This window comes from Halichoerus grypus, chromosome 1 (genome assembly GCF_964656455.1).
Source record: "Halichoerus grypus chromosome 1, mHalGry1.hap1.1, whole genome shotgun sequence".
NCBI classification, from domain to species: Eukaryota; Metazoa; Chordata; class Mammalia; order Carnivora; family Phocidae; genus Halichoerus; species Halichoerus grypus.
This window is the reverse complement of record NC_135712.1, coordinates 214,948,741-214,973,288: the sequence shown is the minus strand read 5'-3', so window position 1 is coordinate 214,973,288 and position 24,548 is coordinate 214,948,741. Positions and strand designations below refer to the sequence as shown.

General features: G+C 64.5%; 1 protein-coding gene across 5 annotated transcripts; it reads left to right on the top strand.

Moving 5' to 3' along the window:
• Positions 1-34: 34 nt before the first annotated feature.
• On the top strand, positions 35-17,521 carry SPPL2B (signal peptide peptidase like 2B). Of its 5 annotated transcripts, XR_013442288.1 has the most exons (16): positions 43-182; positions 5,438-5,557; positions 7,543-7,725; positions 8,100-8,189; positions 8,880-9,019; positions 9,341-9,483; positions 9,737-9,833; positions 10,610-10,726; positions 11,788-11,869; positions 12,504-12,578; positions 12,660-12,722; positions 12,808-12,907; positions 13,182-13,259; positions 14,587-14,747; positions 15,785-16,799; positions 16,891-17,521. XR_013442288.1 is itself a non-coding variant. In XM_036100985.2 (15 exons), exons 1-14 carry the CDS (start codon positions 108-110, stop codon positions 14,766-14,768), a joined length of 1,545 nt encoding a protein of 514 aa, XP_035956878.2. In that variant the 5' UTR covers positions 41-107; the 3' UTR covers positions 14,769-14,814; positions 15,785-15,924. The 5 variants fall into 5 exon arrangements, 4 of the variants coding, with proteins under 4 accessions (XP_077913948.1, XP_077913947.1, XP_035956878.2 ...); XM_036100985.2 differs by lacking the exon at positions 16,891-17,521 and having other exon boundaries at positions 41-182; positions 14,587-14,814; positions 15,785-15,924; XM_036100984.2 differs by having other exon boundaries at positions 15,785-17,521.
• The last annotated feature ends 7,027 nt before the right edge of the window (positions 17,522-24,548 follow it).

Here is a 24,548-nt window from a genome sequence, read left to right as displayed (position 1 = left end):
CCTTCCCCCGCGCGCAGGCGCAGAGCTCACACGGCGCAGGCGCGCCCGGGCGCGCCGGGGCGTTGCTGGGAAACATCTGGCGACGCCTGCGGCTCGGACCGGCCGATATGGCGGCGGCGGCGGCGGCGGCGGCGGCGGCGCTGGCGCGGGTCGCGGCGGCCTTCCTCCTCCTCGCGGCCCAGGTGAGGCTGCGTCGGCCCCGCCGGCCCCGCCGGCTGCGGCACCCGGCCCCTCTGCCCCGGGCCCAGCGCAAGCCCCGCCCGACCTGGCCTGGGGGCCAGCCTCGGGTTTGCGCGCCCCCCGCGCGGGTGGCCCGCGGGCCGGGAGCCGGGCCGTGACCTTGCGGGCCTGTCCCCGGCCGCTCTGTCTTCCCCGCCTTGTAGCCCTCCCCAGCTGCACGTCACTCAGTTGCGTCTGGGTCTGGAGTTTGGGAGTCCCCCTACCTCCCCAGGCCCTGCTCCGTTTCGAGGTGTCCAGCCGCCGCCGGGGCTGCCCCTGCCTGGCTGCGTGGTCCTGGCCAGGCGGCTGCCCGTTTGCGAGCCTCAGTTTCCCCTTTCGCGCGATGTTAGCGCCCACCTGCGTGGTTGCGGTAAGCCGTCCAGCACGGCACCCAGTGCCTGGCAGTCTCGGGAGCGGCCAGGAGCCCATCCCTGGAAGTGGGGCCGAATCGCCGCCCCATATTCTGTCCGGTGACCTTGGGCAAGGGAGGTCCCCCCTTTGGGTGGCAGTTGCTCATCTGTAAAAGGAAGAGAAGAGTACAGTGAGGACTCAGCGAGGTGATGCACGTGGGGTGGTTTATGTGCAGCGTGCTCCTTCTTGGGCACTTAAAGTTAAGGGTCTCCGGGGCTAGTGGGGGGTCTGCCACCAGCCGGCTGATGGACCTACATTATCATGAGCGCGTTTTTTATTTGCAGGCCCTCCCTGCCTCTCCCCTGTGTCATGCAGCTCTGGGAACGGTGTCCCTAACGTTAAGCCCTGCGAACGCAGCCATCCACCTTGACCTGCCCACCCCAGCCCCCCACCTCTCTACTGTAGCCTCCGGTGGCTGGTGCTCTCCCACATCCCCAGTCTGTTCCCGACACAGCAGGAGTGATGTGTTCGAAAGTGTGTCAGGTCTTGTTGCGTCCAGATGAGAGCCTTCCCGTGGCATCCAGTGCGTGTGGGAGGTCTCTGTGGTTTGGCTGCTTGGGAAGCTTCCCCTCCTTTTCTAGTCTGCCGAAGGCACTCTGCTCTCTGGTCTTCCCCGTGTCCCTGGAATGCCCCTGGTCATCTTTCTGGTCTCAACTTAGTTGTTTTTCCGTCCCCCCACCCCCAGAGAAGTTCCCTGGGCTGCCCCTTCCCCAGCTCTTGGCCGGGCCTCCATACCTCCCCCAACCCTACTCCCTCATTTTCCTCAGCAGTCTAAGCAAGTCAAGGGCAGGGACATTTTGAATGAGAGCAAAATGAGAAGTGGACACAGGGTAACGGGAGCACCATGGAGGGAGTGACCCAGTTTGCCTGGGAAGGCTTTGTGGAAGCAGGGGCACCTCAGGGGTGTTCTGAAGGATGAACAGGAGTTTGCCAGGTCTTGAAGGCAGAGGGAGGGTGTTGCGGGTGATGAGCAGCTTGAACAGGGGTGAAGGTGTGAGAGCTGATGACTTATCTTGAGCAGGTGAGGAGTCCACTCTGGCTAGTAATGCAGGGTGGTATAATGCTTACACCCTGAGAAAGATGACACCCCAAAGGAGGCCCTCAGGTGCACTTGAAGGGAGCTGGGGTTGCCCCTTCAGCTGAAGGACACAGGGAGGGGTAGCAGGAGTGGCTCCCAGGAAGAGGGTAAAGGGCAGGCCAATCTGTGGCCTCCCTGGGCTGGGCTGGGCAGATCAAAGGCAGGTGGTGGAAGGCTCGTGGTGCTCCTGGGCAGGCTGAGGGTTTTGAACTTTGTCCTGTGTGCAAGCAGAGGACGGTGTCGGAGCATGTGATGAGAGCACTTTAGCTGGTTCTTCCCAGAACAGAGCCCAGGCCCGTGTGTCTGTCTGCCCTGAGATAGGACAGACGGCATTGTGGTGGGTGGGTGTGCTTCTTTGTGGAAGTTTGGGTCCCAGTGCCTGAGAATAAGACTAGCTTTCCACTGGCTGGGACGCTGCTTGTGGGCAGCCCTGAATTCATTTGCTACCATTTTGTGACCCTGGGAGAGGGATTCCCCATATATATGGGTCTCCCCAGTGGCTACAAGATGTGCACATAAAGACAGTGGTGGAGGCTGTCACTCAGCAGATCTGAAGTCACGTTAGTGCCCTCCCACCCCTTTCCTCCCTTCTCCACTCCTTCACCTGTCCCCTTGCCCCTCCTCCACCCTCCCCCTCCTCCACCTGTCCCCTCTGCCCCTCTAACACCTGCCGCCTCCCAACTCCTCCACCTGTCCCTGCCCGTCCTCTGCCTCAACATCTCTTTCCAAACTTCCTGGGTTCTTATTTTCTCCACCCTCTTCTAGAACTTACCAAGTCTTAGAAGGACGACTGCTTCCAGCCTGGACTCATTAGGCTTTCTTAAACCGCCTGATGTGGAATGCCTGCATGGTCTCCCCGAAGCATGGTTTCCCTAGAAGTGCCTGAACCCGCTTGGCGATTGTGATGTGTCAGAAGGTGGCCTGTCTGGTAGTCCCAGTGATTTCTGGTTCTCCAGATTGGGATGGGCCATGCTAGACTGAATAGCACTGGGTCCTTTTGAAGAACTTCTGATCCCTTTAACTCCGTGGGGGAGGAAACCATACTCTGGCATTTGACATAAGCACAGGCTGATTTCCTAATGGGGAGCCGGTCGTGCAGACTGTGGGGAGAGGGGTCCATGAGGTGGGCTTCTGTGCTCACAAATGACCTTTTTAAAGAGAAGCAGCTTCTGTGCATTCCCATTTTACACAAACGACACTTTTCCCCACAACCTGGATCCCACAGAACAGGGGTCAGCAGTGTCCTGAAAAGGGCCAGACAGTGAGTATTTCTGGCTTTGTGGGCCACGTGGTCTCTGTCACAACCACGCAGCTCTGCAGGAGTCCTGAGAGCAGCCAGAGGCCCTGCATACAGGAATGGGGCAGCTGTGTTCCAATAAAACTTTATTTAGAAGCACAGGAGGTGGGCTGCACGAGGCCTCTGGGTTGAGCGATCCTCTGTTCCCCACAATGGCCCATGGTAAGGAGGCGCCAGGGGTTCTGAGCATGGGGTGACCCTTTGGAAGGGGTGTACAGCCAGGTAGAGCACTTAGGGCCAGGTTGAGGGGTGCCCTTGGGGGGCAGTCTGGTGGGGACAACGGAAGAGAGGACTCCTAATGCTGCCTCTGGTGGAGGGAGTGAGGTGACACGTGAGGTGCCTGGAGGTTGGCCAGGGCAGGTGGCGGAAGGGCGCGGCCTTTGTGAGGTGCTCCAAGACCCCTGGTTGGCCTCGGGCGGCGTCCGGCCCTGCCCTCGCAGACCTGGGTTCTGGGAGCTCAGTGCATAAGCATGGCTTCCCGCGCACCCCCAGCAGTGCACGAGGCGTTCAATGCCTCCCTCGAGGCAACAGGCCACGGCGTCAGATCAGAGGTGCCCGCTGGAAGAGCGGTGGTCGGGGACCCTGGAGAGGACGAGGGTGCGCACCCCGCGCCCCTGTCGGCCTGCCAGCCGCAGGGTTGGGATGCCCTGGGGTTTCCATGCTGCCGCCACAGCAGCGTGACCAGGGTGGGGTGAGAAGCTCCTGGAGTGGCCGGGGCCTTGCTCAGCTTCCACCGACGGTCTGGCTGAACGGAAGCCGGTCACTGCCCCAGGCCTGGTGTCGGGGGCCGCGATCCATCAGGACCCTCGGCCCAGTCAGCTGCACGCTCCGCCCCCACGGCGAGGCGTGCGTCTTACGGTGCTGGCTGGACCCTATCAGGCATCTGTGTCAGGCAAGCAGCTCTAGCTGTTTGGCTCCTTGGCAGATTCTTGGGGTTCCAAGGAGGGAGTTTTCCATCTTAGTCTTGGGTGTTTGCAGCCTAAGGAGAGCACAAGCTACGTGGGCCCCAGGAGCCCGAGGTGTGCAGAGCAGGCTTCTGGGCCAGGTGTGCAGGGCCCCCTGGGGGAGTGGTGGCTGGACTGATCCCCTCGGCTCCTAGCACCGGGCTTCTCTCCTGAGACCCCCCTCCCTCAGCAGGCCCCCGGGAGCTACTCAGACTTGGGGTGAGCCTGCCTAGGGGCAGAGCCACCAAGACCTGGGCCCCAAATGCTGTGTGACCCGCTGTTGACGAAATCCGAGGACGAAGGCTGTGCTTGTGGGGGGCCCTTTGCCCCAGCCCGAGCCCAGGGTAGGGGAGGAGGTGGGAGAGGGCCCCCTGCACTCCAGTCCGCCAGCCAGCCAGGCAGCAGCTCTAGGGAGGGGTGCAGTGGTTCAGGCAGGAGATGTGGGTGAGCAGGGAGTGGGGACACCTTTGTGTGAAACAGTGGTTTTTCACAGAGATTAAGCTGGTGTTCAACAGAAAAGATGAGGGTCAGCCCCTCTGTCCCAGGCCCCCAGCTGTCCCACTGCCCTTAAGGTTGTCCAGTGTTTCGAGAACTGTGGGTCCTGCCCCTGTGCCTCGCTTTGAAGTCAGACAAAGCTTGCTGGGTCCTCCTGACCCTCTGGGTGTGGCCCTTCCCGAGCAGCCAGCTGCCCTGTGGGGGACCGTGACGCTCTAGCTGCCCCTTCCTCCTTCCGGGAAGCCGGGGCTGGGTGGGGAGACAGGCTTCGCTGGCTCGGGGTCGTGGGGAGAGAGCTGTCCGTGCCCTGTTGGTGTCTGCATGACTCTTTCTCTGTTGCGAAGTCTCACAGTTCCCAGCCCCAGAGCCGCCCGCCCTGCAGACCGCCTACTTCCTGCCACGCCTCCGAACCGGCGGTCGGTCCCCACTGGGATCCCACTGGTCTGTGCCTGGCAGGGGCCAGTCATGTGACCAAGGCTCTGCGGTTCCCCTGGAAAGTGAGGTGTGGCACACGGAGCCGGCTGGCCTCAGCAGTTAGTGGCCAATAGGTAGTCTTTCCAGGAGCCTGCGGGTCAGGGGCAAGGAAGTTTCCAGGCCTGGCAGGCCTTGCCCTGTGTTCCTGGCCTCGAGCCAGCACCCAGGCCTGGGGGTGGATCTGCGGGCTCACCGTGTCCTCCTCGTGACAGAGCCACAGGGTTTTCATTGTCCCTGTGCCGTCCATCCTGCGAGGGCCCTGTGAGGTGGTGCGGTCCCTGCCGTGGGAGCCCCGGGGAGGGGACCTGACGGCGCAGTCAGCACCTGGCTCTCCCTGGGGAAGACGTTCCTGCCCTGGCTGCCCTGCCTTGTTTTCTCCACCATAAATGTCTGTGCTCGTGTCCCATCTGTCCTGTAGGAGGGAGGAAACCAGCCCAAACCCTGGGCGGGGGGTGTCCTTGTTTGGCTCAGACCCAGCTGCTTCTGCCGAGCTCTCTGACCACTGCCTTGTTGCTGCAGGTGGCCTGTGAGTACGGCATGGTGCACGTGGTCTCCGAGGCAGGGGGCCCCAAAGGCAAAGACTACTGCATTCTCTACAACCCACAGTGGGCCCACCTGCCACATGACCTCGGCAAAGCGGTGAGTGCCCACTGGGGCCCTTCCTCATGAGGGTCTTCCCACTGGCGTCTTTCCTTGTGGGCCTGGCAGGCCTGGAGGTGCTCTGGGGTGCCCCCTCTGGGCTTGGGGTCGGGTCTGTCCTGCTGACTGCCACCCCTCTGCTCCCCAGCCTAGTCCCTGGAGGGGCTGCTAGACGTCTCATCTTGCAGGGAGCCTGCTGGAGGACAGAGGAAGGGCCTCAGCTGTGAAACCAATGTGGGGGTCACCCTGGGGCTGCTGGGATCTCAGATGGCCTCTCTGGGCCTTGGTTTCCTTGGTCAGAAACAAAAGATGTCCAGGTGTTGTTGAGGAATGGCCCCCACCAGGGGCACTGGCCAAGCCCCCACATGCTGGACTGGGGCTGGCTGGCAGAGGGGTCCCGAGGAGTGAGGACTGGCCGCACGTGGCATGGTGGGTGGGTGATTCTCACCCTCAGGCCACCGCTCCCGCCTGCCGTGGAGGCAGGGAGGGTCTCCCAACGGGCCTCCTCTGAGCACTCACCCGCCTCTGTCCCTCCTGTTTGCCTTGCACTTGGGTGTGTGTATGTGTACGCTCGTACATGTGTGCGCGCGCAGGGGCGTGTGAACGTGCGCACGTGCAGGGGCGTGTGAATGTGTGCATGCAGGGGCGTGTGAACGTGCGCACGTGCAGGGGCGTGTGAATGTGTGTGCGTGCAGGGGCGCGTGAACGTGTGCGTGCGCAGGGGCGTGTGAATGTGCGCGTGCAGGGGCGTGTGAATGTGCGCGTGCAGGGGCGCATGAACGTGTGCGCGTGCAGGGGCGTGTGAATGTGCGCGTGCAGGGGCGTGTGAATGTGCGCGTGCAGGGGCGTGTGAATGTGCGCGTGCAGGGGCGTGTAAATGTGTGTGCGTGCAGGGGCGTGTGAACGTGTGCGCGTGCAGGGGCGTGTGAATGTGCGCGTGCAGGGGCGTGTAAATGTGTGCGTGCGCAGGGGCGTGTGAAAGTGCGCACGTGCAGGGGCGTGTGAACGTGTGCGCGTGCAGGGGCGTGTGAACGTGTGCGCGTGCAGGGGCGTGTAAATGTGTGCGCGTGCAGGGGCGTGTGAACGTGTGCGCATGCAGGGGCGTGTAAATGTGTGCGCGTGCAGGGGCGTGTGAACGTGTGCGCGTGCAGGGGCGTGTGAACGTGTGTGCATGGAGGGGTGTGAATGTGTACGCGCACGGAGGGGTGTGAACGTGTGCGCGCGCAGGTGCGTGTGAATGTGTGCACGTGTAGGGGTGTGTGAACCTGTGTGCGTGCAGGAGTGTGTGAACGTGTGCGCGTGCAGTGGCGTGTGAATGTGAGGGGTGTGTGAATGTGTGCGCACGCAGGGGCGTGTGAATGTGGGGAGGGGGCGTGTGAATGTGTGCGCATGGAGGGGTGTGAATGTGTGCGCGCACAGGGGCGTGTGAATGTGTGTGTGGAGGGGCATGTGAATGTGTGGAGGGGCCGTGTGAATGTGTGTGCATGCAGGGGCGTGTGAATGTGTGTGCGCAGGTGCGTGTGAATGCGGAGGGGCGTGTGAATGTGTGCGAATGCAGAGGTGTGAATGTGCGTGTGCAAGGACGTGTGAATGTGTGGAGGTGCGTGTGAATGTGTGCGCGTGCAGGGGCGTGTGAATATGTGTGTGGAGGGTTGTGTGTGTGCCCGTGGAGTGGTGTGAATGTGCGCGCATGCAGGGGTGTGTGAATGTGCGCACGTGCAGGGGCGTGTGAATGTGCGCGTGGAGGGGCGTGTGAATGTGCGCGCGCAGGGGCGTGTGAATGTGCGCGCGCGCAGGGGCGTGTGAATGTGCGCGCACGGAGGGGCGTGTGAATGTGCGCGCGCGCAGGGGCGTGTGAATGTGCGCGTGGAGGGGCGTGTGAATGTGCGCGCGCAGGGGCGTGTGAATGTGCGCGCGCGTGCGTGTGCCCTCCGCCCCTCCGTTGACTTTCCTGGATCAGCTGGTGTAAGCGCCTCCCTCCCCAGTCTCTCCTGCAGCTGCGGGACTGGACGGCCTCCGTGCTCTGCTCTGCACCCGACCTCCCCGCCAAAGGCTTCAGCAACCAGATCCCGCTGGTGGCGCGGGGAAACTGCACCTTCTATGAGAAAGTGCGGCTGGCGCAGGGCGGCGGGGCCCGCGGGCTGCTCATCGTCAGCAAGGAGATGCTGGTACGGCCCCAGGAGTTGGCTGACCGTGGCTGTGGACGCATCCTCTTGGAGGGGCCGCGTCCCAGAGCAGCCCTGGGGGTTCTGTAGGGTTGTCCTCCTATAAGGCCTCGGGGCAGAGCTCTGTGGGTGCCTCCTGAGGGGCAGGTGGCATCCCAGGGTAGATTGGCACCTAAGCGACCTGACCCCAAGGCTTAAAAGTGAAGAGAGAGCTTTTCCTCCCCCAGCGGAGAGAGACAGACAGACACACACCACACACACAAACCCCATCTCCGCTCCCCCCCCAAAAGGGCTGGCTCTGCGGGCCTGTCTCTCACCCCGGGTGGGCCTTGGTAAGCCGTCCCATCGTTCCCGCACCCCCTCCTCTTGGCCCCCAGGTCCCCCCAGGAGGCAACAAGACCCAGTATGACGAGATTGGGATTCCCGTGGCCCTGCTCAGCCACAAAGACATGCTGGACATCTTCAAGGTAGGGCCTCCTGCTCCCTCCAGTCTGCACCTGGTCCAGGGCCGTAAGTACCTGGTGGGCGGGGACCCAGGAGCGAGGCCGCCCACTGGGGGCTGGTGGGTGGGTGGTTCTTGCCACACTCGTCACCAGCTCCCCGGGAAGGCCTGGTGGTGCCGCTGAGCAGCGGGAACGGAGACCTGGCCCCAGAGGTCAGGGCGCCCAGGGCCTCTCCGCTGCGCGGCTGCTGGGCATGGCCCCCAGGCCGGCCGACCCTGCCCACGTCTGGCCCTGTCTGACCAGAGGCCCGTGTTCACCCACGGTTTGGGGAGTCGGTTCGGGAGCCGGCGAGCTTCCAGACACAAGCAGACATTCAGTCTTCGTGGAAGCGTCTGCACGTTTCCATCCTGACTGCAGCTTCCACAGCTCTCCCCAGCCAGCCAGACGCTTCCCAGGCGACGTGCCCTGTTCTGTGCGTGCACACGCGTGTCCAGGTTTAGGGCTTGTGTCCACACGTGCACAGGCCCCTCAGCTGACCTCGTGGGAAGCTTGTTCTGCCAGAGTTGATTTCTTTGGGGTGGGAGTGGTGGGTGAAGCATGGGCTCCGGGGGTCCCCACAAGACAGGCTCTCCCTGGGCCTCGGCTCTCTGGGGTGGGCTTGGGGACAGGGGACGGCGGCCCCAACCTTGAGCTCTGGTGCGTTTTCTGAGGCAGAGTTTTGGCCAAGCAGTGAGGGCAGCACTATATGCCCCCAACGAGCCCATGCTGGACTACAACATGGTCATCATCTTCATCATGGCCGTCGGCACCGTCGCCCTTGGGGGCTACTGGGCCGGGAGCCGGGACGTGAAGAAGTGAGTGCCCAGGGAAGCCTGTGACGTGGTCCGTGCTGGACGGGGTCCATGGGTGGTCCCAGCGCTGGATGAGGGGATCCCGTCGCTCTCCATCAAAGTGGCTGTGGCTCTCGGGGCTGGGGGCCCACCTTGTGGCCCCTCACCGCACGGTCTCGTGAGGTCCCTGGGGTCAGCCTGGTGCTCTTGTGGACAACATGGCAAGGACACACAGTGGGCGTGGAGAGGGTGCCCCTTGGCCCTGCCTGTCCCCCCCCGTCCCGGGGCCCCTGGGCGCTGTGCCGGCCGGCAGGGCGTTCCCCAGCCCCGTCTGTGCCTCCATAGAAGGTACATGAAACACAAGCGGGATGATGGGCCCGAGAAGCAGGAGGACGAGGCCGTGGACGTGAGCCCCGTCATGATCTGTGTCTTTGTGGTCATGTGCTGCTCCATGCTGGTGCTGCTCTACTACTTCTATGACCAGCTCGGTGCGTCCCCAGGGCGCCCGGGGAAGCCGAGGCCCGGGCCCCAGTCCCCCTGGAGAAGCTGCTTGGTTGTGGGGTGAACGGAGGCCGCCATCCCCAGCCCAGAGGAGGGGGCCTTGGGCCGGGAGCCGTCCCTCCCATCCACCGGGTGCTGGCCACCCTGCCCAGGCGCACAGCCCCACGGAGCCCTTCCTGGGGGTGGGGGGCGGGGGGCCCCAGGCGGCCCCTGCCCCTCAATGCCTGCCCCTCCCCGTAGTCTATGTGATCATCGGGATTTTCTGCCTGTCCTCCTCCACGGGCCTCTACAGCTGTCTGTCACCATTGGTCCAGAGGCTGCCATTTGGCAGATGCAGGTAGGCCCCCGTGGACGGCCCCTGCCCCGCCCGGCACCCACGCTCTGCTCGCCTCAACTCCGTTGGCCTCCCGTCTCCTGGTTCCTGAAGCTCCAAGCTCTGCTTGGACGGTGCCGAGGACGCCCTCCCTGTCCCGTGGCCCCAGTCTGGCATGGCGTGGGCAGGCATCCCACGCTCGCTCAGTGCTGGCGGGGGCTCCCGGCCTCAGGAGCAGGGCAGAGCGGGGACGTGGGTGGTGGTTCTCTGGCCTCCCTGTCCCCGCATCCCGTTCCAGCTCAGGCCCAGTGGGGACAGCGTGGGTGCCTGTCGGTCCCAGGCAGGGGTGGCAGGGCAGGGCCATGTGGGCACAGGTGCTGCTGGTCCAGGCCCGGGCGGGGGCGGGGGGCTCACCTGCCAGGGGCCTGGTCTGGTTCTGAACAGGCCGGTGGCCCACCGCTGAAAGGTTTAGACGAAGACGGATGGGTGCTCAGAAAGCTCAGCTCGTGGGGTGAGGCCTTTTCAGGCTGCTGTCCAGGGTCAGAGGTCAGGGGCCTGCAGCAGGCGGGGCGGTGGGCTCCTGTGGGCAGGGCTCTGGCTGAGGTGTGCCCACGCCTGAGTGCCCACCCCGGCTCTGCTCTGCTCTGCCCTGGGGGACCTCCCTTCTGGAAACGCCGTAAGGAGTGAAGACGGATGTTAATAGGGAACGTGGAGTGGAGGAGGGGGCGAGGCAGGGGGTGGGGCAGGGGGTGAGGTGGCGGCGAGGAGCCGGCCGCCGCTGACGGCCACCCCGCCCCCAGGGTCCCTGACAACAGCCTGCCCTACTTCCGCAAGCGCCCTCAGGTCAGCATGCTGCTCCTCGCACTGCTCTGCCTGGCCGTCAGCGTGGTGTGGGGAATCTTCCGGAACGAGGACCAGTGAGTGCCACCCCCTCTGCGCGCTGTCCTCAGACGCTCCCTGGGCCTCGCCCCCCCGACGCTGCGAGTGTGGGCTTTGTGGCGGCCAGGTGCTGCCGCCCGCATCCGGTGTCACCGCGTTTGTCCGGCTGCCACGTGAGCGGCGGCGATCGGGATCCGGATACGAGCCGCCCGCCCTCCTGGCCCCGGGTGCCCCGAGTGCGGGCCCTCCAGGCGCCTCGGCGGGGCCCGGTGCCCCGGTGCAGGGAGGCCTGGAGGCTGCAGGCCCCCCCCGCCGTCGCCCAGCCCCTCTGACACCATCTGGCGCTCCCTCTGAGCCTCTTGTGAGGCAGGCAGCCGCTCTTGGCCGCGCTGCCGCTTGGAGCTCCGACAGATTTAATTGGCAGAAGGAAAACGTGAAAATATTTTGAGTCCTTTGTACACAAAGAGAACGTGAGCTCTCACAGTTAGACTCAAGCCAGAAGACTTGCTCCGTTCTGTAAAATTAGAACAGGCCCTGTTCCCCCCGCGTCCGGCGCCCACTGGCCGCCTGCGAACCTTCTCTTTGTTCTTCGTGGCCGCCCCGCCCAGGAGAGGCTTTCGTCCTGGTTCCACGAGGGTGACCTGGGTGTGGGCAGGGGCGAGGCTGCACGCGGCGCACGTGGCCCTGCGGTGGCGGCTCCCTGGTGGTGCCGGGGTCACACGTTTACCTCTGCGTCCCCTCTGCCTGTCTGTCCCTGAGCCCCCGTCTCCCGGGCCGAGAGGTGGGGTGTGGAACCTGGCTGGGCAACAGTTTGACTTTTCTAAATCGTGTAAAAAATAGTTTTGAAGAGAGATTTGAGTCCGGTAGCTGCACGACGCCCCCGTGCCCGCCCCATGATGTGTGTGGGGTCGGCGGTCGCTGCCCCACCTGTGCCCAGCGCAGTGAAGGGCCCTGCCCGCCCTCCTCGGGGCCCGCGCCCGGGGCGTCACAGCGTGACGGGGTCGGGCTGGGCAGGGACAGCTTGGGAAACTCGGCAGCGGAGGAAGGAGCGACCGGCGGAGCCCCTGCCCCAGCGGGTGACCGCCGCTCTGCCTTCCAGGTGGGCCTGGATCCTTCAGGACGCGCTGGGCGTCGCCTTCTGCCTGTACATGTTGAAAACCATCCGCCTCCCCACTTTTAAGGTGAGAGCCCCAGGACGTGGGGCCGTGGGCTGCGGCATCCTGAGGGCCTCCTCCGTGTCCGCCGCGTGCCTCGAGCGGCTCAGGCCTGCCCTCACCCGCCTGTGCTCGGGCGTCCCTGCCCTCCGTGGGCAGCGTGGTCTTTGTGCCTCGGTCTCTCCTGCCACCTCCCCAGTGACAGGGCTTAAGGGGCCTCTGAGACCCGCCTCCCAGCATGGCAGCCACGCCAGTGACCCCCGGGCCGTGAGGAGGCCCGGAACCCTGCTCGGGGGCGGGGGGGGGTTGCTCACATGAGCAGGCAGGTGTGGTCGGCGGCCCCCAGCCGAGGCCCCAGGCCGTCGTCCCCAAGGAGGAGCATGCGGGGAGCCGGGACGGGCTCGGCACCCCACATCCACAGCGACCGGTCACACAGCGTGTCGCCCGAGCCCCACGCCTCCCGGCTTTTCCGTTCCCCAGAAACCTCGCGAGCCTGACCTCGTGGTGCTGGGGACGGGACTGGGTTTGCGCAGATGTCCCCTTGCGGCTTTGTCCCAGCGGCACATCTGAGCCTTGTGAGGGGGCGTGAGGGGTGGGACGCGTGCCGGGGTCTGTGCGCCTGCCAGCACCTCGCGCGGCCATCAGGACCTCGCCTCCCTAGGCCTGCACGCTGCTGCTGCTGGTGCTGTTCGTCTACGACGTCTTCTTTGTGTTCATCACGCCCTTCCTGACCAAGGTGGGTGCCCCCGCCCGTGCCCCGCTGCCGCACCCCCCGCCCCGCGCTCCCTCCTCTCTGACGCGGCCCCCCCTTTGTTAGAGCGGGAACAGCATCATGGTGGAGGTGGCGACTGGGCCCTCGGACTCGGCCACCCACGAGAAGGTACGTAGCGGGCCCGCGGCCGGGGCGCTGCCGGGGGAGGGGGGGCTCAGGCGGTCCTGGAGCCTGCCGCCCCCTCGCCCCCCAGCTCCCCATGGTCCTGAAGGTGCCCAGACTGAACGCCTCGCCGCTGGCCCTGTGTGACCGGCCCTTCTCCCTGCTGGGCTTCGGAGACATCCTGGTGCCAGGTACTGGGGCGCGCCACGCCGGGGTGGGTTCCCGGGGAGTGTCAGGCCAGGGCGGCCGGCAGGTGCAGGCGGGGGCGGGCGGCCCCCCAGGCTCCCGTGTTGCTCGTGGCGGCACGGACGTGGCACGGATGTGGCTCGTGGCTGCACTTGTGGTGGGCCCTCCTCCGCACTGTGGAGTCTGCGCCTGGCCGCTGGCTTGGTGGGCCGGCCGTCTGCAGGAGCGGGGGTGGCGCAGGCTCTCACCACGCCCGGCCCACGCCCCTTCTCCCCGCAGGCCTGCTCGTGGCATACTGCCACAGGTTCGACATCCAGGTGCAGTCGTCCAGGGTCTACTTCGTGGCCTGCACCGTGGGTAAGCGCCCTCGAGCCCGGACCCGGAAGCGGGCTCACCTCGCGCCCTTCCTCTTGCGTCCCCACGACTCTCGAGGTCGCGTGTCCTTCCTCGTATTCTTTTTCTTTCCTCTTCTGTCCTCGTCTCCCGCTTGTTTCTCCGGTTACCAAAGCCGTTCACGCAGAAGTGACCTTTTCTGTGGAGCCCCAATTGCTTTTAACGTTTTGCAAACCGGTTGGATTGCCCGCCTCTGGTCAGCCCTCCAGCAGGAGCCGCGAGCTCACCCGATGCCGCCTGTCGGTGTGCACGCGTGCTCCCCCCACCAGGCCGGAGGCGCTCTGACCCCCTCGTCGTGCATGGGGGGGGCAGCCAGGCCTGGCAGAGGGGAGGCCCCAGGGCGACCCAGGCTGACCTTCCGGGTGCACTTCGGGGTCAGCACCGTCTGCCCCTTCCCGCCCTGGCTCCTGCAGGTGCGGGCAGCCCCCTCGTCCCCCTCGCCATCCCTGGACCTCCCCTTGGGCTTTGCGTCCTCGCGATGGTCCTTAAAGTGCCGCTGCGGGGGTTCTGTGTGCGACCCCGTGTGTCAGGTGGTTTCTGTAGTTCCTTGTCGTTGAAACTGCACACCTTTCATCGGCAGCAGACGCCTTTATTCCTCCGTAGTTGGCTTCTGTTGAGCCACTTCTTTAGGACGCGGGCTAAGTGTCAACAGCGCTCTCCCCCCGGAGCGCCAGGTGAGGACCAGACAGGAGCCGCGGGCGGAAGTAGGTGCTAGAGACCAGCCGTGAAGGTTTGTTTTCTCGTAGCTCCTTCCTGAGGTCCCTGAGGTCGCGGTCAGGACGGAGAGCCGCTGTGTTGTGGGGGAGCCCGCACGCCGTGTTCGTGCTGGACAGAGAGCTGGCCCCCTCAGCCCTCACCGCCTCCCCAGCTGTTTCACGAGAGCGGAAATGCCCTTCTGTACCCCCACGGGCCACTCACCGAAGTTTGGATTTCCTGATTCTGTGCATACGTTGCTTGCGTGCAGCATTCTCTTTCTACCTGAAGGCCTAGAGAACGGGACAGTCAGGCGCGGTCACAGGCCTTTGTCTAGCGGCCTCTCTGGGTCCGGAGCCTGGGCCTCGCCGCTGCCCCACTGTCGCCCCCGCCGGCCTCCTGCCCGTCCCAGCGCGGCCGGGTGGGAGCGTGCGTCCGGAGGAAGCCGGCCGGTCCGTGCGCGTGCAGCCCTCCCCGTGTGCCCCCGTCTGGCGCTCCGCCTCCCTGGTCCCGGGTGCCCCTCGGTCCCGCTCCGGCGTGCCCATGGCGGGGGTGCGGGGCCGTCAGCCGGGGTGACGCGTGGCCCGTCTCCCCGCAGCCTACGGCATCGGCCTCCTGGTGACGTTCATGGCGCTGGCCCTTATGCAGCGCGGCCAGCCCGCTCTCCTCTACCTGGTGCCCTGCACGCTGATGACAAGCTGCGCCCTGGCGCTCTGGCGCAGGGAGCTGGGCATGTTCTGGACGGGCAGCGGCTTTGCGGTGAATACCAGTTTGCTATGACTGTCTGCGAGCAGTAATAACCCAATAAGCCCTAACTAGAATTACAGTTGAGTAAAACCTCCCGGTTTCACGACTAAACCCCATAGCCTGTGTCCTGTGGTCAGTGTTTCCCCGTCCCCACGAGGTTTGCTTTGCTGTCGTGTCCCTGTGGCTCTGTCCCTCCGGGTGTGGCTTGAGCACGGTGCCAGTCCCAAGGGGCGGTAACACCCCATCGGATTGGACCTTGGCTTCCGGCTGTTCCCACCATCAGGGACGCAGCGCCAAGCTCGGGGCCCCGGAGCTCCTCTCCAGGGTGGGCTCACGGCGCTCATCTTGGTGCTGCCGGGTTTTGCACCAGAAGAGGAGGGGGCTGGAGGCCCCTCTTACCGTAGCATCGTGCGTTCGATGTGAAAGCACGAGGTCTCGTGTGTCCGCGCCCCAGGCTGTGCTGACCTCCTCCCACTGCCTGTCAGTGAATCACGGGGAGCAGCCCCTCCGTGGCGGGAGCTCCGAAGGGCCCTAGGCATCTCCCGAGCGGGACCCGCGGCCCCCAGGGCGGAGCCTGTTGGGCGTGTTTTGGAAGTTGAAACACGCATCCTCTCCATCCCGGCCTAGAGACGCTGAATGGAGTGGGGCTCCAGGGCACCCCATTAATTAACCAGACGATGTAACCCGGTGATGGGGCCTTTCGCCCTCCCCCGGACCCTCGGGGAAGCACCCCGGCTTCACTGCCCACCATCCTCAAAGGGTCTCAGTCCCAGTGAGCGCCGGCTTTGCCACAGAGCAGGGAGCTTCGTTCTGGAAGGTTCAGGAGGTGGGGAGCGAGCCAGACACGTCAGAGCCAGGGTTTCTGCCTCGGGTGGCCATCCCGTGGCCCGCCTGCTGGTGGTCATAGGTGGTCCCGAGGGAAGGTGGCTCCTGGGCCTGGAGCTGGACCCTCCGGGGACGCTTACTCCTCCGCCCTCCCGCCCCAGGCTGCCCCCCAGGCTGCCCCCCAGGCTTTCCCGCCCCACGCCTGACTGCGGCCTCTCTTACAGAAGGACCTACCTCAGTCTCCTTGGGCGCCATCTGCAGCCGAGGACCCGCAGCCTCGGAAGGACTCCGACACCGGCCTCCCCCAGCCGCCTCCAGACGAAGGGCTGGCCAAGTGCCCCCCGCCCACGGAGCAGCCCCCGGAAGTGTCTGCGCCCGAGGAGACGGGGGCCGGAGCACCCCCCCAGGAGCCCGCGAGCCCCGCAGGCCCCGCCCCCGAGCCCACGAGCCTGGTAGGCGCCTCGGCCTAGGAGGTGGCGCAGACTCTCGGGCCCTCGCTGCTGCCCCGCCACGCCGAGAGACCCCGAGACTGGACCTGCCCGGCCCCCCCAACTTGGTGCTCCGGTCTGGCCGATGCCCCCGCTCTTCCTCCTCTAGCCGAGCCCAGCTGCAGCCCGGACCCCCTCCAGCCCCGCTCCCAGCTCGCGTGGCTGCCGCGAGCCCCTGCCCCGCTCCGGCCCACAACGTCACCATCCGCGTCACGCGAGCGCCCAGCTCCATGGTCCTGCCTGTCAACTCGGTGTTTCGTTGGCAAGGGCAGGAAGCGCCACCTCCGACCGCCCACGGCTACAGATCGCCCACATCTGGTGCTTACCACGCTGCCGCTTCCCTCAGGTTGTCGCCCGCGCCGCGCTGGGCCGGACGCCGGTCGGCAGAGCCCCGTCGTGCAGCCCGGCTGGAGTGCGTGCCGCCGGCTGGCCGGGGCCAGACCCGCCTCGGGGTCGGCGGGGGCCGCGCAGGAGCCTCTTCCGTCCGCCCGGGCCGCCCGCATCTGTGGTCCAGCTTCGCCGCCTGCTAATAAACGGCCACGACTTGTTGAACTCGGGTGGTGTCGCCTCTTGGGTCTGAGTCTCTGGGACGGCCCTCGTCGGGGCAGCTGGGCACCCCGTCCACGGGGCTGCGTCTTTCCCGTCAGCTCCGTTCTTTTGGCTTAGAGGGACTGGGGGGTGTCCCCCCCGCCTCATGACATCTGCACGCTCCCAACCCCACCCCAGCCCGGCCTCTAGGAACACCGGCCAGGCGAGCGCACTTTTTATTTAAACCACCCGGGAGCTTCTAGAATGTGGAGAATATTCTGGAACTGGCATTTTGTCTTCTACCTCACTGACAGGGTCCTGCGAACGTCACGACGGGAATGCCACAGCAGGACTGGCCGCGGGGCGGCGGCCCCCACACCGTGGCACGCGCCGGTCCACGCAGCCTCCAGACTCAAGCCCAGAAGGCTGTTTCCACTGACGTGACGCAAAGGCACAGACCCCCGGCCGCGCGGCCCAGCTCTGTCCCCCGTCTGTCCGCTGCTCAGTGGCAGACAGCAGGCAGGGGGTCAACCGTGATCCATTCCAAGATACCAGCGCCAGACAGGCTCACTCACAGCCTTTGTTAGCCTTGCTGCTCTAAGGAGAAATGATGTTTATTCCAAAAAAAAAAAAAAAGACGTCTTCCACCTGTTTGTGTGTCTCTTAAAACAGCAGGTGACCCGGGAGGGAGACCAGCCGGCCCCAGGGAGCCGCCCGACGGGGAGGCCAGAGCGGGGTGCAGGGTCTGAGCGGACCGTCCCCACGTCGACCCGCACGTCCCTCGAAGCCATCGTGTACGTTGGCGTAGGAGCCAGAATCTCTCCGTTTTCTGTTTGACAAGCGTCGGGGCGTTCGAAGGCGGGTGTTCGTTCCTGGGGTTTCCGTGTGCAGTCTCCGCTCGCTCCTGTTTGAGTCTTACAATTAAACACAGCTTTTGGGAGCTGCCGCTTGGCCCTCGTCTCCTCCGTGCTGTGGCCCCGGCCGGCAGGGTCGGCTGCGCCGAGGTGTGGGAGCGAGTCCACGGCGGCCGGGCGGGGCCGGGTCCCCATGCGCGGCGTGTGAGAGTCGAAGGAAGCCTGGCAGCCTGTCGCGGGCCCGTGGACTTGGTGTGAAGAGCTAGCTGGCCGGCGGCTGGGGTCGCCCCAGCACTCAGCGCGGCCACGGCCAGGACGCTGCTGGACACGGAGATGTGGAGTCCCACGTGGTTTTCCAGGTCATGGAATAGCCTCCCCTGGATAGTTTTCACCTAGTCAGAAAGGTGCAGCCCTTAGTGAGCGCCTGAGAAGGTCGCCCCCCCAGCCCTGCCACCCGCGGTGGTGGCCACCAAGCTGTCCTCTGCGGGAGAGAAGGCGTGTCTCCAGGGCCGCTCCATTAGGCCGCATGGGGCCGACGGAGACGCAGAGACGCATCGACTCCTCCAAGACCATCCCGAGACCGGGTGCTCAGCACTGCGCACCGAGGGTCCCCAGCCAGGCCGCAGAGCCCGGGGGCTCTGGTGGCACACGCCTTGGCCCACCGGCCCTGCTCGCCCCGGACTGGTGCTGGGCCACGCCTTCGTGAGGGTGGCGAATGCACGGGTGCCCAGGAGGGGGGCCCCATGCGCTTGTTTTCGCGGGGAGGGGTAGCACAAGTTGGCGCTGGGGAGACCGAGTTCCTGCTCTGTGTGGTGGGGCACAGCTCTGTGTGGACGTGGGACTGCAGAGTTGGAACTGTGTGGGGCTGCTGTGAGGACAGCGGTTTTGTTTGCCTGAGTCGCAGAGCTTACGTAGTTTTCATTAACTATTCATCCCATCCGTCTTCATTGAGCACCTGCTGTGCGCCCCCGACTCCACCTGGGGGTACGTGTGTGAGGCCCAGACCCACTCTGCCCCAGGCGGCTGAGCCTGGGGAGCTGGGGAGGAAGGACAGGACACGGGTCCACACCTGCCTCTGTCTTCGGGGGCAGGCAGGTGTCAGGGAGGGTACGTGGGGGAGCAGGTGGGGCTTCCAGTGGGGAGATGAGCGTGGCTGGGGGGAGGGCAGGGGTCGCTGGCCACATGGGGAAGGCATGGCCCATGTCACCAGTGGGTTGGGAGGCAAGAGTCCTAGAAGGAGCCCAGCGGTGGCTGCTCTGTGGGGAGAGGAGGGCCCCCCCACACACAGTGCCCCCGCTCAGGGACGGGTGCGGCAGTGGGAAGAGCCCACTGGCTCTGGAGTCCTGGCTGCATGCTGGGGCTGAGTGACCTTGGTCGCGTCACTACCCTCCCTCTGGGGCTGAGCACGAGAGCTGCTTCTGCAGGGCCTGGCTCGGGAGATGGGCCACACGGCAGGCAGCTGGGGCCCGGAGGGACTGCTCCCTCTCCAGCACCATGCTTGGCTCCCCGTGGCTTCTAGTGCTCCCACAAGAGGACGTCCCCACCTAGGCCTGAAGATGTTGCCACCGCTGGTCGTAAGACAGCTGGTCTCTGAAGCCAGTTCAGAAAATACCCCCGAAGTGTCTTGAGCGAAGATGACGGTTCCAGTGAAGGGTGTGTTCTGGGCCAGCGTGGAGGGGTAGCGGGGGTGGGGGTGGGAGGCTGGGCCGCCGCGGGGCTGTGGCAGGCGCATCAAAACCGAGGCCAAGCCACCGCCCCAGCCTGACCGTGGGAAACCCCAAACCCCAACAGAAGGGCGTCCGCAGACCCCACTGGCCTCCCCGACGGCCCACGCGTCAAGGTCGAGGGGCCTGAGAAACCCTCCCAGCGGAGGGGCCGCGAGCACAGCGAGTGCGTGAGGGACCCGGGGATCCGAATAAAGTGTGGCTGTTGGCTGATGTGTCGGTATTGGTTCCTGCGCTGTGACGACGTACGGCTCGGGCGTAAGGAAGGAACTGGGCGCGAAGGACCGTCTTCACACCTTGTCTGTAAGTCGAAAGCTGTTCCACAAGTTTGTTTTTTAAACTGTCGTCATTCACACACACCCCCATCCCCAAGCTGTCTCCCCAGGGTCGTGCCCCCCGCCCGGGCTCACCTGCCCCGCGGGGGCTCACCTGCCCGGGCCTTGCCCTCCACCTGGACCAGGTGCGGAGGCCGCCGCGGCCCCGCCCCCGGCCCCGCCCCGGCCCCGCCCCCCGCTCGCTGGTGCGGCGGCTCCGGCGGCGGCGGCGGCGGCGGCGGCGGCGGCGGCGGAGCGCGGTGAGTCGGGGTTTCGGGGAAAGGGCCGGGGCGGCCCCTCTCCGCGCCGCAGCTCCCGGGTAGCCGGCTGGACGGGCGGAGCGGACGCCCCGGGGTGCGCGGATGGGGCCGGGCCCGTCGCGTTCCCGGTCCCCCGCAGGCGCTCCCATCCCTGAGCGCGGTTTCCCGCCCTGTCCCCGCTAAGCCGGACGGAGCCGGGCCGGTGCGGCAGGCCCCGGGGGTCAGGGCCGCTCTGCGTCCCCTGCCTGGCCCTCAGCATCTGCGTGCCCAGGGGGCACCCGTCTCAAGGGTGCTGGGGGCCACCTTGGGAGGGGTGCCGTCAGAAGGCCTGACACTGGGGGAGGATGTGTGGCAGGAAAGCCAGCCTGGCACCCATGGCGGGCTGTCATCGGGGCTCTGCAGTCCTGCTTTGCCCAAGAACCGGCCGAGGATGGCTGGGCAGGGCCCTCCTCCTCCATCCCCCATCTCAGGGGCCAACCCACGCGCCTTGGACCCCACAGGGGAAGGCGTGGTCTCTGGCGGTGGTCGGCGCTTTGGGGACCCTGTGTTCACATCAAACACAAGCCCTCCAGCCCCATTTAGGGTCCACTTACTGGGATTTGGAGGGAAAGCCTCTGGGCAGCTGGCAGGTGAGTGGACTCGTGTTCCGTGCATCTGCACCCAGGACACGGCCATGAGGGTGTGGGCCCCGTGGACCCAGAGCCTACACAGCCTGCCTGCCTGTGGCCCTCACCACGTGTGAGGTGGCGTCTAGTCGTGTGTGTGGTTGTGGGGCGGCTGTGTGTGTCGCTAAGTGTGGGACCGCGTGTGTGAGATTGTATGATTTTGCACGTGGTTGTCCGGGGTCGTGTGTACGGGAGCGTGTGTGTGAACTCACTAGTGTCGTCTGGAACATGGGGTTCGCCGTCACTCACGCGGCCCTGATGGCTAGACAACGGCAGTCCCCCCAGAGACGCTGCAGCACGCAGCCCTCTTGTCCCACCAAACCAGGAGTCGAGACTTGGGCGCCGAGCCGACTGCGGTGCGTAGTCGAAGCCGTGAGCCCTGCCGCCCGTTCCGGCTTTGAGCCCCATGCTTGACGAGCGTGTGTGTTGTGCAAAGTTCTCTCGTCTGCAGAATCGTGAGTGTTCGGGGTGTGCGGTGTAGAGTGCGAGGGTCTTTGGACGGTGTGTGGGGCGGCCTTTGGCTCAGGCTGGGGACTCCTCTTGGGAACAACCTGCGTCGGTGGCCTGAAGAGAGAAAATCCTAGTACTCCCGCGATCACTGCTGTCTGTGGACTGCTTGACGCGGTGGCCGAGCCGACGCCCTGGGGGGGAGTGGACTGGCCGTGGCCGGGTGAGTCCTGCGCATCCCGGAGAAGGACCACAGGGGCAGGGGAAGCGGATGCGCCCGTCTGGGCTTTGCCCTCCTCTGTGCGGGACCAGGAAGGAGAGGCAGGCAGGGTGCGCGTGGACGCGGCTGGGTGGTTCTGAGCGAGGCGCGGGGCTGCTGCACCGGGAGCTGAGCGCGGAGAGCCCTTGGTGCCCCATCTCCGCAGCTCGCCGGCCTCGCCTGGACAGCAGCGGCCCATTTCGTGATAGAGAAGCCACCAGCCAAGTGGGGGAAACGTGGAAGTGTAAGCACGAACGGTGTGTGAGGAGGAGGGCAGGCGGAGACACAGACGCGGAGGGAGGGAGACAGACACACAGACGGGGTCTCGCCAAGCCTCGGTTTCTTCAACTGTAAGATGGGGTACTCGTGCGCCCCCTCCCCCGGGGTCCCTGGGAGGGCTGAATTACCTAATTGGAGGCTTTGAGCCCCACCCAGTGTCAGGCAGGACCTGTCTGCACGTGGCGGCCCCTCTTGCCATAAGCACACCTCGTCTGCGAAGCGGGGACGGGGACACGGCTGTCCCCAGCTATGCATTTTAACACATTCTGGGGCATTGGCTCACGCCTGCATACGATGCTGCTGTTTTTCCTACTTTACCTCTTTTCATTAAAAACGATTTTGGAGTCATTTTAATTGCACAGATGGCACGGAGGGTCCCCACACACCCCGCACCCACAGAACTAACGCTCTCGGCGACCTTGTCCCTGTTCCCCGAGTGCCCCAAGCTCCAGTCTGAGACCCCGGATGCCATCTTAGGACCTGTATTAATTTTAAATTACACAAGTCCTAAGTGGTTGGAGGTTTCTTTTTTTAATCTCCGAGTCTTTATCCGCTTTCCCGGGTACCACCCGAGTTTATCAGCCCCCCGCCCGGCACCCTGCGGGGTCCCCGACCCCCAGCTCCTCTGTGCGTGTTACTAAGGGGAGTACACGATATCATCACTGCAAACAGTTTTCTCACAAACACCTCTTCCCATGAAAACCTAACAAAAAGTCCACAGACAAAAAGGGAAAAAAAGAGCCCGAGCTTATTAAATTTCCTGTAGGCTTGCTGAGTGATTTATTTCATGAAGTGGGGGCGGCAGGCGGGGGAGTTTCCTGGCGAAGCCCGAGCCCCAGGAGCGGGGGAGAAACAGGAGAGGTTGCAGGGCGGACAAGGGATGCCTGTTCCACGGGCCGAGTGGGATGCACGGGCCGGAGAGCCTGCGGCGTCTCAGAGGGCTGGGGGGTCTAAGGTGAGGAGCCCTTTGGGGTTTACTGAAGTGGACAGTTGACCCTGCTCAGAAACAGTGGACCCCAGCGCTCTCCTTCCCCTTGGGGAAGCTGGACCAGTGCTTCAACCGGCTGGTGCAAGCGGCTGCTGGAAGATTCGCGGCGGGCCCTTGGCTGCTGCAGAAAGGATGAGGGGCCGAGGGGCATGAAGAGAAGGAGGCCAGACCGGCCGCCAACGGCAAACCGTGGAGCCTGGGGGGAGAACGGAACGCCAGACAGGCCCGGCGCCTCACAGTGCTGATCGGATGCTGCGTAGCACGTTATTCCAGAAGTTAGCAGATTAAAGCATTTCTTAGGGGCTCCTGGCTGGTAGAACGTGTGACTCCCGATCTCAGAGTCGTGAGTTCGAGCTCCACGTTGGGGGCAGGGTTTACTTAAAAAACAGATAGACACACACATCTATTGTACCACGGTTTCTGTGGGTAATTCATCCAGGTGGTCCCGGCTCGGGGTCTCCCGAGAAGTTGCAGTGCGGATGTCAGCCCGGGTGGCCTCATGTAAAGCGCCCCCCACCCCTGCCCACCGGGGCCGGAGGGGCCGCTTCTAGGCCTCTGCACGGCGCCGTGTGAGCATCCTCACGGCAAGTGGCCTCAGAGAGCCTGGCGGCAGCCACATACCTCTCATGGCTGCCCTCCGAAGCCTCGGTCCATCGCTCTGGTACACTCCCCGTTAGGAGCGACCTGTGGGGGCCAGCTCACGCCCAGAGGGAGGTGAATAGGCTCCACCACTGAACGGAGCGGCAAGTAACTGGGGACACGTGTAGAGCTGCCACGTCCTGTGGCCCGGGGCCAGTTCCCCACTTCTTCCATCAAGGCACAGCCGGTCCCATCGGAAGGGGTAATAAATCAGTTGTTTAGTGCAGTGCCTGCCATGTGGAAAATGCTGTTTACTTATTTGTGGCATTTTTCCCAGCCGATTTTCACTCTCGCGAGGAGCTACATCCCAGCCGTTGCTGTGAAGCCAGAGTGTGGAGTGAAAGGACTGTTGTCTTGGGCAGGATTGAGTTAAAGAATGCAGAGAACGTGCCAGTTGTTCTTTCCCTGGCTTCCACTTCTCCCAAAGGGACCCATGGACATCCAGGCTCAGCACCTTGGTGGAAACCATCCTGCGGTCTATGCCCATGGGTGCAGCTTGCGCAATCCAGGAAAAAACAGATGGAGTGGGGACGTGGAAGCAGGAGTGGAGGCATTTGCCATGAGGATCTAAATAAGCACTGCAGGCAGCAGGCACAGCAGATGCAAAGGCCCTGGGGCAGGATTGGGCCTTGCATGTTTGAGGAGCAATGAGGAGGCCCTGTGGCTGGAGCAAGGGAGGAAGGAGGAGCAGCTGAGGACAGAGAGCAGAGAATGGGTGGGATCAGGTCTTGCAGGCATTTTGCCCTCAGTGAAAGCCATGGGCAGGACTGAGCAGAGGTGGGTCATGGCCAGAGTCAGCTTTTAGCTGCTGAGGATGGAAGCAGCCAGCTCTGCAACAAGACCTCGGTGGTGCTCTGTTTAACGCAGGGCAGGCATGGCAGAAGTGGGCCAATTCTAGATATATTCTGGGGGTGGGGTGGCACCACTTCCAGGCAGACTGATGACAGCTGCAGAAAGGGGTCACATGGACCCCAGGGGTTTTGGTCCGAGTGATCACAAGAGGTGCTGCCTGAGGTGGGGAAGGCTGTGAGAGGAGCAGGTATGGAGGGGCTGAGAAAGCTATAGGGTTCAGTCTGATGTGCGTCAGATCTGAGCAGCTTGCCAGCCATTGGGTTGTGGTCACAAATCACTACAAATGTGGTGGCTTGAAACAGCTCACATTTAACACCTTCCAGTTTCTGTGGGTCTGGAGTCCAGGCATGGCTTAGCTGGGGCCCCATGCTCAGGGTCACACGAGGCCGCGATCAGAGTGCTGGCTGGGCTGTGTTCTCAACTGAAGCCCAGACTGGGGAACTACTTCCAAACTCATTCAGGTCATCGGCAGATGAGGGAGGGTCTGGTTTGGTGGCCTGTCAGCTGGTGGCCACCCTCAGCTCCTACAGGCCACATGGGCTTCTCCTATATGGCCAGTGAGGGGGTTGTTAGCTCCAGAGTCTTACATCATGTGATAGAGTCATGACAGGGACATCCCATCACCTGTGTGGCATTCCAGTGGGTAGAAGCAAGTCACACACACTCAGGGGGATGAGACTGCCCAGGGCTG